The sequence below is a fragment of the Urocitellus parryii genome, chromosome 9 (genome assembly GCF_045843805.1).
Source record: "Urocitellus parryii isolate mUroPar1 chromosome 9, mUroPar1.hap1, whole genome shotgun sequence".
Classification (NCBI taxonomy): Eukaryota; Metazoa; Chordata; class Mammalia; order Rodentia; family Sciuridae; genus Urocitellus; species Urocitellus parryii.
In genome coordinates, this window is record NC_135539.1 from 14,950,016 (window position 1) to 14,965,169 (window position 15,154).

The 15,154-nt window shown below is 35.2% G+C and overlaps 1 protein-coding gene across 1 annotated transcript in view; it reads left to right on the forward strand.

Annotated features, from left to right (window-relative positions):
• LOC113185095 (phospholipid-transporting ATPase ABCA3-like) overlaps positions 1 to 9,299 on the forward strand; it is a 107,195-nt gene extending 97,896 nt beyond the window's left edge. Inside the window, exons 20-23 of the mRNA XM_077802696.1 lie at positions 696 to 866; positions 1,293 to 1,483; positions 8,697 to 8,770; positions 9,159 to 9,299. Of these exons, the coding sequence (XP_077658822.1) occupies positions 696 to 866; positions 1,293 to 1,483; positions 8,697 to 8,770; positions 9,159 to 9,299 (577 nt within the window). The remainder of the gene's footprint in view (positions 1 to 695; positions 867 to 1,292; positions 1,484 to 8,696; positions 8,771 to 9,158) is intronic.
• Positions 9,300 to 15,154: the final 5,855 nt, after the last annotated feature.

Genomic DNA, 15,154 nt, shown 5'->3' on the forward strand with positions numbered 1-15,154 from the left:
TAAAAAATAAATAAATAAAGGTATTGTGTCCATTACAACTAAAAATTTTAAAGATACACACATAAGACTATTCAACTTTTTGTATGGATTTATATTTCTTATGTAAATGAGGTTCATTTATAATTTTGATTCCCAATTTAAAAAGCCAGTTGTGCCACAAATCAAATGATGAATATTGTACTATCTGAATTTTAAACTGCATTAATAAAATAAACTAGCCAAGGTCCTGGAGCATTTTTCTTTTTTTTTTTTTAAGAGAGAGTGAGAGAGGAGAGAGAGAGAGAGAGAGAGAGAGAATTTTTTTAATATTTATTTCTTAATTCTCGGCGGACACAACATCTTTGTTGGTATGTGGTGCTGAGGATCGAACCCGGGCCGCACGCATGCCGGACGAGCGCGCTACCGCCTGAGCCACATTCCCAGCCCCTGGAGCATTTTTCTTATTTAAAAAAATTTTTTTAAATTGTGAACCCTTTTGCAAACTTACTATTGATACAGTGGACAATAACTGAACATATTTTTTAAAAAATACATATATACACATACAAACATACACTTGGACTTGAGCCTGATGCTTTGTTAGTCTTATTAAATCAGTGTTCTAGGTGTATAATCTGTCCTATGAGTTACTGACATGAATGCCCTTATATTTTTCCTTCTCTTCCATATGTCCATCACCTTCTTTGACCATGAAGTGGAGGAAACAAACGTAGGCTGAGCACTGCTATTGCCCTAATGGGAAAGTCCTCAGTTGTCTTACTGGATGAGCCATCCACTGGCATGGACCCAGTAACACGACACCTGCTCTGGGACACAGTTACATGGATCTGTAAAACTGGTAAAGCTATCATCATAACTTCTCACAGGTATGAACCATTTGGAGCCTTGGTTGGAACTTAGAAAAGGTTGCATTGTGCATAAGATGGAATTAGTTTGAGCCAGGACTGTTGAGTTAGTAGTCCCTCCTCTATAGTTCATCTAAGCATATGAACTATAGGAGAGGGACTACTGGGTAGTGGCTGAATGTGCTCAAGAGTTCAGCCAAGAAGACTCAGTAGAGTCTGGAAAGAAGAAGTAAAGGAAAACAGAAGTTAGGAAGCTGTTCCTATTGTGGATTTATCCATCAACTACTTTGTTTTTTAAATTATCCTCTTCCAAATATGACCTTAGGGGGGTGATCATCTACAGAACCAAAGCTTCTAATTCCAAGCCTTCCAAGCCTGAGTCTGTTTGAAATATAGAATTTGTCCCCTGCAAGGGATTTCTTCATCCATATCTCTTTGTCGTCCTAGCATGGAAGAATGTGAGGCCCTCTGTTCTAGACTGGCCATAATGGTAAAGGGGATGTTCGTATGCCTAGGCAGCCCTCGGCACGTCAGAAATACGTTTGGAAATATACACACTCTAACAGCAAAAATTAATATTTCTAAGGATGAAGATAAAGTTAAAGAGTTTAAAAAATTCGTTGAGAAAACTTTCCCAGGTAATCTATGTAGTTCTAATCCATGATGATTGTGTTAAGTCTTTATTTGTTTTTCTGTTACATGTCCTCAATAATTATTGTTGTCACTGTGTTATTGATGTTTATTGAGCATTTACATTAAGCTTCTTTTGAATGATTTTTTCTTATCCCTGATTGTAGTAAGAAGTTTTCACAAAACATTAAGGATTGTACCCCAATTCTTGATGGAATCAATCAGTAAGCTGAAACTGTTCATATGTATTAGAGTTAAATCATCTAAAGATAGGTCTGTATTATGTATCCATGATTATTCATTCAGGTTTCCCTCTGTGTTAGGAGCTTTTCATGACTGTGACAAAATACCTGCAATAAACAACTTAGAAGGAAGAAAGATTTATATTTATATTTATTCTGTTAGACATAGGGTCTCTGGTTTAATTTCTAAGTTCTTGATTCACTTTGAGTTGAGCTTTGTGCATATTGCTCTCAATAGGGGTTTAATTTAATTTTGTTGCATATGGATTTCCAGTTTTCCCAGCACCATTTGTTGAAGAGGCTATCTTTTCTTCAATATATGTTTCTGGTGCCTTTGTTTAATAAAAGATAACTGTAATTATTTGTGTTAGGGTTAGTTTTTAGAGGGAATGATTTCATTTTTTCTCCATTTAAAATGATGTTGGCCTGGGGCTTAGCACAGATAGGTTTTATGATGTTGAGATATGTTCCTGCCATTCCTAGGTTTTCTAGTGTTTTGAACATGAATGGGTGCTGTATTTTGTCAAATACTTTTTATGCATCTTTTGAGATGATCATATGATTTTTTAAGTCTATGATGTGATGAATTACATTTATTAATTTCTGTATGTTGAACCAAACTTGCATCACTGAGATGAACCCCACTGGATCATGGTATACTATGTTTTTGATGTGTTTTTCTATTTGATTTGCCAGAATTTTTGTATCTATGTTAGTTAGAGATATTGGATCTGAAGTTTTCTTTCTTTGATGTGTCATTGTCTGGTTTGGAATCAGGGTGATATTGACCTCATAAAATGAATTTGGAAGTGCTCCCTCTTTTTCTATTTCATGAAATAATTTGAGGAGTATTGGTATTAGTACTTATTTGAAGGTCTTGTAGAACTCGGCTATGTATCCATCTGGTCCTGGGCTTTTCTTGGTTGGTAGGCTTCTTATGGTGTCTTCTATTTCATCATTTGAAATTGATTTGTTTAACTTGTGTATATCATCCTGATTCAATTTGGGTGAATCATATGACTCTAGAAATTTGTCCATGCTTTTGATTTTTTTCTATCTTATTGGAGTACAAGTTTTCAAAATAATTTCTAGTTATCTTCTGTATTTCTGTAGTATCTGTTGTGACATTTCCTTTTTCATCACAGATGTTAGTAATTTGAGTTTTATCTCTCCTTTGTTGTCATGGTTAAGGGTTTATTCATTTTATTTAGTTTTTCAAAGAACCAACTTTTTGTTCTGTCAATTTTTTCAATTGTTTCTTTTGTTTCAATCTCATTGATTTCAGCCCTGTTTTTAATTATTTCCTATCTTCAACTGCTTTGGTGTTGATTTGTTCTTCTTTTTCTAGGGCTTTGAGATGTACTGTTAGGCATTTATTTGTTGACTTTTACTTCTTTTAAGGAATGAACTCCATCCAATGAACTTTCCTCTTAGTACTGCCTTCATAGTGTCCTAGAGATTTTTATATGTTATATCATTGTTCTCATTTACTTCTAAGAATTTTTTAATCTACTCCTTGATGACTTTTGCTACCGTTGTTCATTCAGTAGCATATTATTTAGTCTCCAGGTGTTGGAGTAGTTTTTATTTTTTTTATTTTATCATTGATTTATAATTTTATTCCATTATGATCTAATAAAATTCAGGGGAGTATCTCTACTTTTTTGTATTTGCTAAGAGTTGCTTGTGGCATAATATATGGTCTATTTTAGAGAAGGATCCATGTGGCTGAGAAGAAAGTGTATTCACTCAATGAAGGTTGAAATATTCTATATTTGTCAGTTAAGTCTAAGTTACTAATTGTATTATTGAGTTCTATAGGTTTTTTGGGGGGGCTTTTGTTTGGAATATCTATCCAATGGTGAAGGAAGTGTGTCATCCAAAATTATTGTGTTGTGGTCAGTTTGACTCTTGAACTTTAGAAGAATTTGTTTGATGAAATAGACGCTCCATTGTTTGGGGCATATATTTTTATAATTGTTATGTCTTGTTAGTGTGTGGTTCCCTTGAGCAGTATGAAATGTTCTTCTTTATGCCTTCTGATCAACTTTAGCTTGTAGTCTACTTTATTTGATATGAGGATGGAAACCCCTGCTTGTTTCCACAGTCCATGTGAGTGGTATGATTTTTCCCAACCCTTCACCTTCAGTCTGTGGATGTCTTTTCCTATGAGATGAGTCTCTTGGAGGCAGCATATTGTTGGGTCTTTTTTGTTGTTGTTGTTTGTTTGATCCAATCTGCTAGCCTATGTCTTTTGATTTGTGAGTTTAGGCCATTAACATTCAAGGTTATTATTGAGACATGATTTGTATTCCCAGCCATTTTTGGTATTTAAAGTTTCTTAGTTTCTCCTCTGATTAGATTTTTCTTTAGTGTAATACCACCCTCTGCTGATTTTCATTGTTATTTTTCATTTCCTCTTCTTGGAATATTTTGCTGAGGATGTTCTGTAGTGCAGGTTTTCTAGCTGTAAGTTCTTTTAAATTTGTTAATCATGGAAGGTTCTTATTTCATCAACAAATCTAAATAGATTTCTTCTCCCCTACCTCCCTTGTTGTGGGTTAGCATCCACAAATAAGAAAATTTGGCCTTTGCATTTTGGGGATTGGCCTATTTCTCTTAGCATGATATTCTCCAGTTCCATCCATTTACCAGCAAATGCCATAGTTTCATTCTTTGTTATTACTGACAAATATTCCATTATATATATATATGAATATTTGTATATATATATATATATATATATATATATACATACACACACACACACACACACACACACACACAAACACACACACACACACACCACATTTTCTTTATTCATTAATCGATTGAAGGATACCTAAGTTGTTTCCATAGCTTGTGAATTGAGAGGCTATAAAAATAAAAATTGAGCTGCTGTTTTGAATTATGGCTGTGTCACTCTAGTATGCTGATTTTTTAAGTATAGATCAAGGAGTGGGTCATATGGGGGTTCCATTCCAAGTTTTCCAAGTTATCTCCAGAATGCTTTCCAGAGTGGTCATATCAATTTGCAGTCCTACCAACAATGTATGAGAGTACTTTTCTCCTCACATCCTCACCAACACTTATTGTTACTTGTATTTTTTAATATTTATTTTTTAATTGTAGTTGTTCACAATACCTTTATTCATTTATTTTTATATGGTGCTAAGGATCAAACCCAGGGCCTCACATGTGCTAGGCATGCACTCTACCGCTGAGCCACAACCCCAGCCTTTATTTGTATTCTTTATAACTGCCATTCTGAGTAGAGTGAAATGGAAACTCAGTGTAGTTTTAATTTGCATTTCTCTAATTGCTAGAGATAGTGAACATTTTTTCATATATTTTTGATCATTTGTATTTCTTCTGTGAAATGTTTGTTCAGTTCCTTTGCCCATTTATTGATTGGGTTATTTATTTTTCTGGTGTTAAGTTTTGTGAGTTCTTTGTATATCCTGGAGATTAATGCCTTATCTGAGGTACAGGTGGTAAAGATTTTTTCTCCCAATCTGTAGGATCTTTGTTCATGTTCTTGATTGTTTCTTTTGTTGTTAAAAAAAACTTTTCAGTTTGGAGGCCGGGGTTGTGGCTCAGTGGTAGAGTGCTCGCCTAGCACAAGCAAGGCCCTGGGTTCCATCATCTGCACCACATATAAATAAAATAAAGCTATTGTGACCAAGTACAACTAAAAAAAAATTTTAACTTTTCAGTTTGATACCATCTCATTAATCGATTCTTGATTTTACTTCTTCTGCTTTAGCAGTCTTGTTGGAAGTTGGTTTTCAAGTCTACATGTTGGAATGTTGGGCTTACTTTTTCTTCTAGTAAGTGTGGGTCTCTGGTCTAATGCCTAGGTCCGTTATCCTTGAGTTTTGTGCAGGGTGAGATATAGGGGTTCAATTTCATTCTATTACCTATAGATTTCCAGTTTTCCCGGCATCATTTGTTGAAGAGGCTATCTTTTCTCCAATGTGTGTGTATGACTCCTTTGTCCAGGATGAGATAACTGTTTTTTGTGGGTGTGTCTCTGTAGTCTATTCTGTTCCATTGGTCTTTATGTCTGTTTTGGTACCAATACCATGCTGTTTTTGTTTTTGTACTATAACTTTATGGTATAATTTAAGGTCCAGTATCATGATTCCTCCTGCATCACTTTTCTCCCTAAAGATTGCTTCAGCTATTCTGGGCCTCTTTTTTTAGGTTGTGGAGTGAGGTACCGAAGATTGAATGCAGGCACTCGACCACTGAGCCACATCCCTAGAACCATATTTTATTTAGAGACAGGGTCCCACTGAGTTGCTTAGCACCTCACTTTTGCTGAGGCTATCTGTGAACTCATGATCTTCTTGTCTCAGCCTCCCAAGCCACTGGGATTACTGATATGTGCCACTATGCCCAGCCTGAGCCTCTTATATTTCCAAATGTATTTTATGATTGCTTTTTCTATTTCTGTGAAGAATGTCATTGGGATCTTAATAGTAATTGCATTAAATCTATATTGGAAGGAGCAATTTTTATACTGAAAAATTAACTAAAAATTATCAGTAAACAGAAAATATCATCAATCATTTAGTAGATTGAAATTAAAAATTGCAATGAAATACAAAGATACATCCAACAGAATGGCTAAAATTTAAAAGATCAACCATACCATATGGAATGGGTAAATGGAGCACTCATATATGGCAGGATGGAATATAAATTACTTGCAATTTTTTAGTGATATCTAATAATATGGAACATATTCAAACATCTGCCCCATCTATTTCACTTCCGGGAAAATAATGTCTTATAAGCACCAAGAGGTAGGTAGAGAATGTTCAAAACAAAACTATTATGTAATACCCCTAACCTGAAATCTGTATTTAACTGTTGCTGCATAAAATTTACCAAAAAAGTAGAATAACAATAAACACTTATTATTCTATGAGTGGTTCCAGTTCAGGGTCTCACATGAGATTGGCTGTGTGTCAGTCGTTCCACATCTCACTGGATCTGGAAGATCTGCTTAAAAAGTGTTTTATTCATATGGCTATTGACAGCATTGTGGTTTGGATCTGGAATGTCCCCCAAACACTCATGTGTTGAAGCTTTAGTCCCTAGTGCAACTTCAGTTGTGGGGCTTTAGGGAAGTAATTGGATGAGAGCTCTGACCTCATGTGTGGATTTATCCATTGGATAAATTAAGATAGGTGGGGCATAGTAGAAGGAGGTAAGTCACTGGGGTCATGCTCTCAGGGATTCTATCTTGTCCCTGACACACACACACACACATATATATATATATATATATATATATATATATATATATATATATATATATCTGTCATGCTGTCAGGGATTCTATATATATATATATATCTGTCATGCTGTCAGGGATTCTATCTTGTCCCTAACACACACACACACACACACACCTCCCTCTCTCTCTCTCTCTCTCTCTCTCTCTCTCTCTCTCTCCCCTCCATTTCCTCTCCTCCCCTCCATTTCCTCTCCCCCTTCCTGGCTATCTAAAGTAAGCAGCTTTCCTTTGCCATTCCTCCTTTAAGTTGTTCTCTTCTGGTATTTTGGTCACAACAAGGAAAAGCTGACTAATATAGACTGTATCTTATCATGTGCACCTCTCTATAGGACTTCTTGAGTGTGCTCATATATGGTAGCTAGATTCCCATACATCAAATGGTCCTAAAGAAAGCAAGAAGGAAAGTACTATGTCTTGTATGAACTAGTCTAAGATACCACATCTGTTATTTCTGTGATAACCTGTTGTCTACACAGGTTAGTCCTATGCACTGTAGAAGAAAACTAGACAGGGTGTGACTATTGAGAGGCAAGGATTATTTGAAGCCATTACAGAGGCTGGATACCATACCACATGTCCATCCATCAACAGTAGTGGTGCTGTTATATACTGAAATATGAAGTAGTGAAAATGAAGTTTAGCTATAGAGGACAATATAGATGAGTGAGAAGAACCAGATAAAAAAATACATGCTGTACAATTCTGTTCATGTAAAGAACAGAGAAGTCAAAAATCAAACTATAGTATTTAGTGTTTCATACTTCAGCAATAATACTATAAAGAATATCAAAGAGACGCTTACCATAAAAACCAGGAGAGCCATTATCTTTAAGTAATACACTTTCTGGTAGTAATAGTTGACATCTAGAATATTGGGTGTCAGTTACATTTGATTTTTTTGTGAATCACTAAGTTATATGCACATTTGATTTATTTCACAATAAAAAGGCTTAAATTTTTAAATTACTCATGGAGACTGTGTGTTTTCATTACAAAATAATTGCTATTGTAAATGACATAGAGATTATTTCTTTAAAATTTTATTTTAATCTCAATATCCTTTGCAATAATCTCCAAGTACATGATAATAAATGTAATACATCTGTTAATAGGGAGTGGCTACAATATTGCTACCATGATTTCTAAAGCTGTAATATATAATTTCTGCAACAAATGCCTATAGATCTGTGTTTATATATATAAATTTCTCTTTCCTTTAAAATGAATTTTGCCTACTTACGGAAATACTAGAGATAGTACACCTCTCCTGCACGCAGACACAACTAGAAGAAGAAACAACATCTAAATTCTACAAGCATAGTTTCAAGATTACATTTTTAAAACAAAGTCCTATAGAACATTAGTCTCAGATTTTGCAAAATGACCATATGAACTATTAATAGTTTATACCTAAAATTTATTTTCCTGGCTTTTGCAATTTTAATAAACTATAGACAATAAAAATATATTTCATAAGGAAGTAAATCTATTGAAATAGTTAACATGTTCATATATAAGACTAATAAGCTTTGAATTATGTATTTTTTGTATTAACTGCATAATCTGTATCCTTGAGTGTTGGGATGGAAAGTACTTAAGGAATTTTTCAAAATTCTGCCAAATACTGGGTTTCTTTTCAAAACTCACCTGTCAAAATCTTTCCCTTCTTAGGTAACATCCAAAACCAGGAGTATCAAGGGATTATTGGCTACTTCATTCCAAGCAAAGAAATTTGCTGGGGAAAGGTGATTGTAGAAATTATACCCTTCTAACATTGTGTGTTAATAGAGGACTAATAGAAAGCATTGAGTTATAAGCATATCAAAAGGGAATCTAACATCAGCAGAAGAGCAGAAACTTTTAAGTTAATTTTCAAAGGGTGCTATGTTTTTAATTTATTGAGATTCTGATCCTAAATTCTATTGTTATTCCATATCCATCAAGAGAATGGGGATGGAGAATTGTCTCCTTTCTTCTGTTTTTCAACCAGCTTTTTCCTTCTACTTTCTGACTCCCCCTTTTGGTAGGTTTGTGTCCCTAAGCATAAACCTGGCAAGAACTGGGAAATGTAGTGTGGGGAAATGGTTTATCTGAGAATATTGCAATGGTAACTCCATTTTTTTTCTATTAAAGGTGTTTAGTATTTTGGAGAAAGCCAAAGTGCTATTCAATTTAGAAGACTATTCCATCAGTCAGATAACACTGGAACAAATCTTCTTGACCTTTGCTAATATTGATAAAAAGGAAAGAACTCAGTCAATAAACCTGACATGAGATTCCATTCCAGTGACCCTTTTTCTTAGACTGCTGCCTACAACATAATACATATTTATGCATTTTGCTTGTGTTCTCTCTCTCGCTGTTTCATGCATGTACAAATTGAATCCCTAAGGAAGAAAGTATGTAGTCTGGAGATTAAGGTGAGCAGCCTATTGTCAAGAACTTTGAAGGATCTGAAATTTTACCCTACTTCCAACATAACAAGATAGCTTGTTGCAGTGTTATAGGTGCTGGCAGAACACATCAGTATCCTGGGTCAAAGTTAGAGAACATTTTTACTCACAGCAAATGCACTAGAGTATCATAAATTGTGCCAGTTCCTCAATCCCTAATTCTCACACAGTAGCATAAAGAGAGTGAAGTGATGCCTGTTGTATTGCAGGAGAGGAATCAAGCTTATGGAACTCAAATTTTTTGATAATGATCAGTAAGTAAACACACCTGACCTTTGCTCTGGAAGAAAACATTATCATTATAGTGAACAGAAGGAAATGCTGTCTCTCTTCAAAGACCATGTGATGGGATATGGGGAGGTTCAAGATGGCAGATTAGAGGAAGGCTACATTTCCAGTTGCTCTGTGGCTCAGGATTCAGGCAGCTGGAGTGATGCTTCTTAATGAAGTGAGAAAAAGAGGAATTTTACTAAAATTCAATACTGGACAGTCAGAATATCTTAGAGACTCAGAAATGTGGGTGCCTTGGACAAAGAACATTGGAGCCAAGCAGGTTACAGCAGTGGCACTGGTTCAGCACAGAGGGGAGGGATAACACTGTCAAAGAAAGACAATGGGAAGATTTGATGTGGGGGAAAAAAAACACTGTACATTAGAAAAGCAGCCTCAATTTAGCTGATAAAGAGGCTGCACAGCAAACTGGTGTTTGAAAAGTATCCTGTATTTCTCAACTTGCAAACAGAGAGTCTAGGTGGGAGTCAGCTTGAGGAAGTCATGCTGTAGGTTGCTGTGGTGGAACCCAAGAAATTATAGCAAACATTGCCATATTGTCCCAGCAAGACCCTGGCATGGCCTAGGGTGTACCTAGCAGAACGTGTGTGAAACATACACAAAGAAGATTGTACCCAGGGAGATTAAAGTCAAAAAAATGAAGGGGAGCCTATGACATCTTTCTCTTTGAGTATGACACCTCACATGACCAGATAAAGAGGGCTGGGAATCTCAATAGTCAGGTGTGAATACAGCCAGGGAGATTAAATCTGAGAAGGATATGTTCATAGACAGTAGTATGGAAGATTGCTTCCCCCACCCCACCAGTAGAATTCTTGTGAGGCTTGGGAGATCTAGACTCCAGAAGAGACTGGCATCTACCTGGCCGTAGGCATGTGTTGATCTAATTTCTCCAGAGCACATAACACCCAACTATGCCCCCAAGACCTGATTAGACCTAAGCTCCAGCTGCCAGAACTCCCCTCATGGAACAATGAAACTGCCCCACCCTGGGTGTGCATCTATCTGGACTGTACAAAACACCACTTGACAGTACTTCCCACTCCATCTTATACTGGTGAGAGTGGATGCTTAGAGTTATTTTAGCCAGCTTCAGTCTTTGACTATTCCAACTGCTCTAACTGGCAGCATAAAAAGAGAAGGGGTTCACAAAACTCAAAAATGGATCAAGGACTAAGGAATAAAACCAGAGATTCTGTGTCTAAAAGAAGAAAAAGTAGGCCCTAATCTCCATCATGTGGGATTAGGCCCCAACTTCCTTAATAAGACTTCTTTGGCTCAAGAATTAAAATCAAGAATCAATAAATGGGATGGACTCAAGCTAAAAAGTTTCTTCTCAGCAAAAGAAACAATCTGTGAGGTGGATAGAGAGCCTACATCTTGGAAGCAAATCTTTACCCCTGACACATCAGATAGAACACTAATCACTAGGGTATATAAAGAACTCAAAAAGCTAGACACCAAAAAAATTAGCCCAATCAATAAATGGGCCAATGACCTGAACAGACACTTCTCAGAAGAGGATATATAATTAATCAACAAATATATGAAAAAATGTTCATCATCCCTAGCAATTAGAGAAATGCAAATCAAAACCACTCTAAGATTTCATCTCACTCCAGTCAGAACAGCAGCTATTAAAAATACAAACAACAATAAGTGTAAGCAAGGATATGGGGGGAAAGGTACACTCATACACTGCTGGTAGGACTGCAAATTGTTGCAGCCAATATGGAAAGCAGTATGGAGATTTCTTGGAAAACTGGGAATAGAACCACCATTTGACCCAGCTATCCCATTCCTCAATTTATACCCAAAAGATTTAAAAAGATCATACTACAGGGACACAGCCACATCAATGTTTATAGCAGCACAATTCCCAATAGCTAAACTGTGGAACCAACCTAGATGCCCTTCAGTAGATGAATGGATAAAAAAAAATGTGATATATATTCACGATGGAATATTACTCATCAATAAAAGAGAATAAAATCATGGCATTTGCAGGTAAATGGAAGTAGTTAGAGGACAATGCTAAGTGAAGTTAGCCAATCCCAAAAAACCAAATGCCGAATGTTTTCTCTGATATAAGGAGGCTGATTCATAGTGGGGTTGGGAGGGGGAGCATGGGAGGAATAGATCAACTCTAGATAGGGCAAAGGGGTGAGAGGGGAAGGGAGGGGCATGAGGTTAGAAATGATGGTGAAATGTGATGGAAATTAGTATCCAAAGTACATGTATGAAGACACGAGTTGGTGTGAATATAATTTGTATACAACCAGAGATATGAATAATTGTGCTCTATATGTGTAATAAGAATTGTAATGCATTCTGCTGTCATATATAAGTAAAATTAATTAAAAAATCAAAAGAGGAAGTAGCATAAAATAGTACAAATACAGCCCTTGCTCCGTATTTGTACTATTTGACCACCTAATGGGGACGGTGTCAACTGGCTTGTGGAGATATATATATATATATATATATATATATATACACACACACACACACACACACACACACATATATATAATACATATATGGTAGATATATATATATATGATATATGTTTCTTTTTCTCATTTTATCCAATTTTTACTCTCCTTTATAACCATCACTTACTGCATCTCCCCTACATCCTCCCTGTTCACATATTGAACATTCTAAACCTTTCTACTTTCTTATCACATTTTCTTTTTTCTCAACAAACTGTATTTTTATCATCTTTTAGAAATGTTTGGTTTATATAATTCCTGCCCCACAATTCATTACTTCTGTGGATGACATAGTTAACACCTGCAGTTTACTTAAATGCCAGATCTACTTCACAGTTATTTCTTTCTTTCTTTCTTTCTTTCTTTCTTTCTTTCTTTCTTTCTTTCTTTCTTTTCTTTATTTTTTTATTTTTTTATTTTTATTTTTATTTATTTATTTTTTTTTTTTTGCTGTTGGCAGTTGCTGACCACACTATACCTTTTTATGTGTGGTAACTATTGTTGTGGATGTTATAGTAGGCACCCTGTATTTTTTGCAATTGTTTGTGTCCCCCTTTTCTATGAGGTGCTGAAGAATCTACAAGGATACTACAAGTTCCCAGGTTAGAGACACTGAACTAAACTCAGCCAAATGAAAGTACATCTTGATCCACATCCAAACAAACCACACTCAAAATCAGCTATACTTTAAGACAAAGAAGAGACAAAAGCCCAAATTAACAACCAGGCCCCAAGTAGGAAAGGGTAGGGGTGGGCCTGCAGTTCCCAATCATTGATATCCACTCCTATAGCATAAGCAATATAACACAAAGTCTGTGGATGCTACACCTACACTTTGGCAAGAGAGGACCATCCCCTAAAAATGGCTCATATGGAGAAATACATCCCAACAGATGTATAGAACCCAACCCAAGAATACAAGAAATATATAAAAATAAGGTAACACAGCATCCCCTAAAGCTCATAATTGACTAGCAAAGGATATTGAAGTAGATGAAACATCAGATAATGAAATCAAAAGAAAGATTGTAAAAACAATTGATGAGTTCTAAGAGAACACAGAAAAACAACTGAATTAATTGAGGAAGCACACACAGAATATGAATGAGAAAAGGAGATAGAGATATTAAAAAGAACCAAACAGAAATATTGCCAATGAAAGACAAATCAAACTGTTCAGTGAAATTTTCTCTAATAGAGTAGTACATGCCAAACACAATCTCAGAGCTAGAAGACAAAGTCTCAGAGGTGGGAAAAAACGTGACCAACCTTGACCATGCAGACAGTCTTAAAATAAAACAACTAACCAATGACCAGAATATATACAAAATCTGGGACATAAAGGGACCAAATTTAAGAATCACTGGAATTGAGAGTTGTGAAGTGCAGGCTAATGACATGGATAACCTCTTCAGGGAAATAACTGATGGATTTCTAACTGATGGATTTCAAGATACAGGAAGCATTCAGAGCTCCAAATATACAAGATCAAAAAAGAACCTCTCCACAACACTGTATAATTTAAATGCCTAAAATACAGAACAAGCATAGTAATTTAAAAGTCTACATATCACATTTTAAGGCAAGCCAATCAGAACTACTTCTCATTTCTCAATACAAACTCTAAAAGCCAGGAGATCTTTGATGTGTTCCAAGTTTTCAATGTCTAGCAAAGCTGTCATTCAAAATTGAATGGGAAATAAAAATATTCCAAGAGAAGAAAAAACTAAAATAATTCATGATTGCTAAACTAGCACTACAGAACTTCTTAAAGAAATACTCCACACAGAATAAATCAAAAACAAAACCCAGATCTCACAAATAAAAAAATATCTTAATAGTAACTAAGCAAATTATAAACAGGACCAAAATAAACATTAGAAATAATTCAAAATGGCAGGAATTAACGAACATCTCTCTGTAATTACATGAATATAAACAGTCTTAGCTTTCCAATTAAAAGACATAGACTGGTAGAATGGGTTAAAAATAAGACACAACTATACATTGCCTGTAAAATACAGGCAAAGACAGGTGCAGGCTGAAAGTAAGAGGATGAAAATTGATATACCATGTGAATGGAGCCCCAAAACAAGCAAGAGTAGCTACTCTCATATCTGAAAAGCAGGCTTCAAACTAAAATTAATCAGAAGATAAAGAAGATCATTTCATATGTTAAAGGGAAAAATCCAAAAAGAAGATACAATAATAGTAAATATTTATGGCCCAAATGTTGGTATACCTAATTACATAAAAAAAGACACTACTTGATTTAAAGCCACCCGTAAACCCCAATATGATTATAGTTGATGATTTCTGCACACCTCTCTCACCAATAGATTGTTGTCCAGACGTTAAACTCAGTATAAGACACTTTGGACCTGAAAAAATTATGAATCAAATGTGCTTAAAAGATATCTATAGAAAAGTTTATACAACAACAACTGAATACACTTTCTTTTCAGCAGCTCATGGAATTTTCTCCAAATTAGACTATATTTTAGGCCACAAAGCAACTGTCAGCAAATACAAAAATAATTGATATAGTTTCTTGCATCTTATCATATCATAATGGAATGAAGTTAGAAATAAATTTAACAAAACCTTATATAAACTGTATGAACACATAGAAATTAAACAATAACTTTTTAAAGTACTTTTTAAAAATATTTTTTTTTAGTTGTAGGTGGACACAACACCTTTATTTTATTTTTATGTAGTGCTGAGGATCAAACCCAGTGCCTACACATGCCAGGTGAGTGCTCAACCACTGAGCCACAGCCCTGGCCCTAAACAATATACTTTTGAATTATTAATGGCTTTTGAATGATTAAGAATAAATATTTTTAAAATGTAGGAATAAATCAAGGAGGTGAAGGACTTTTACAAC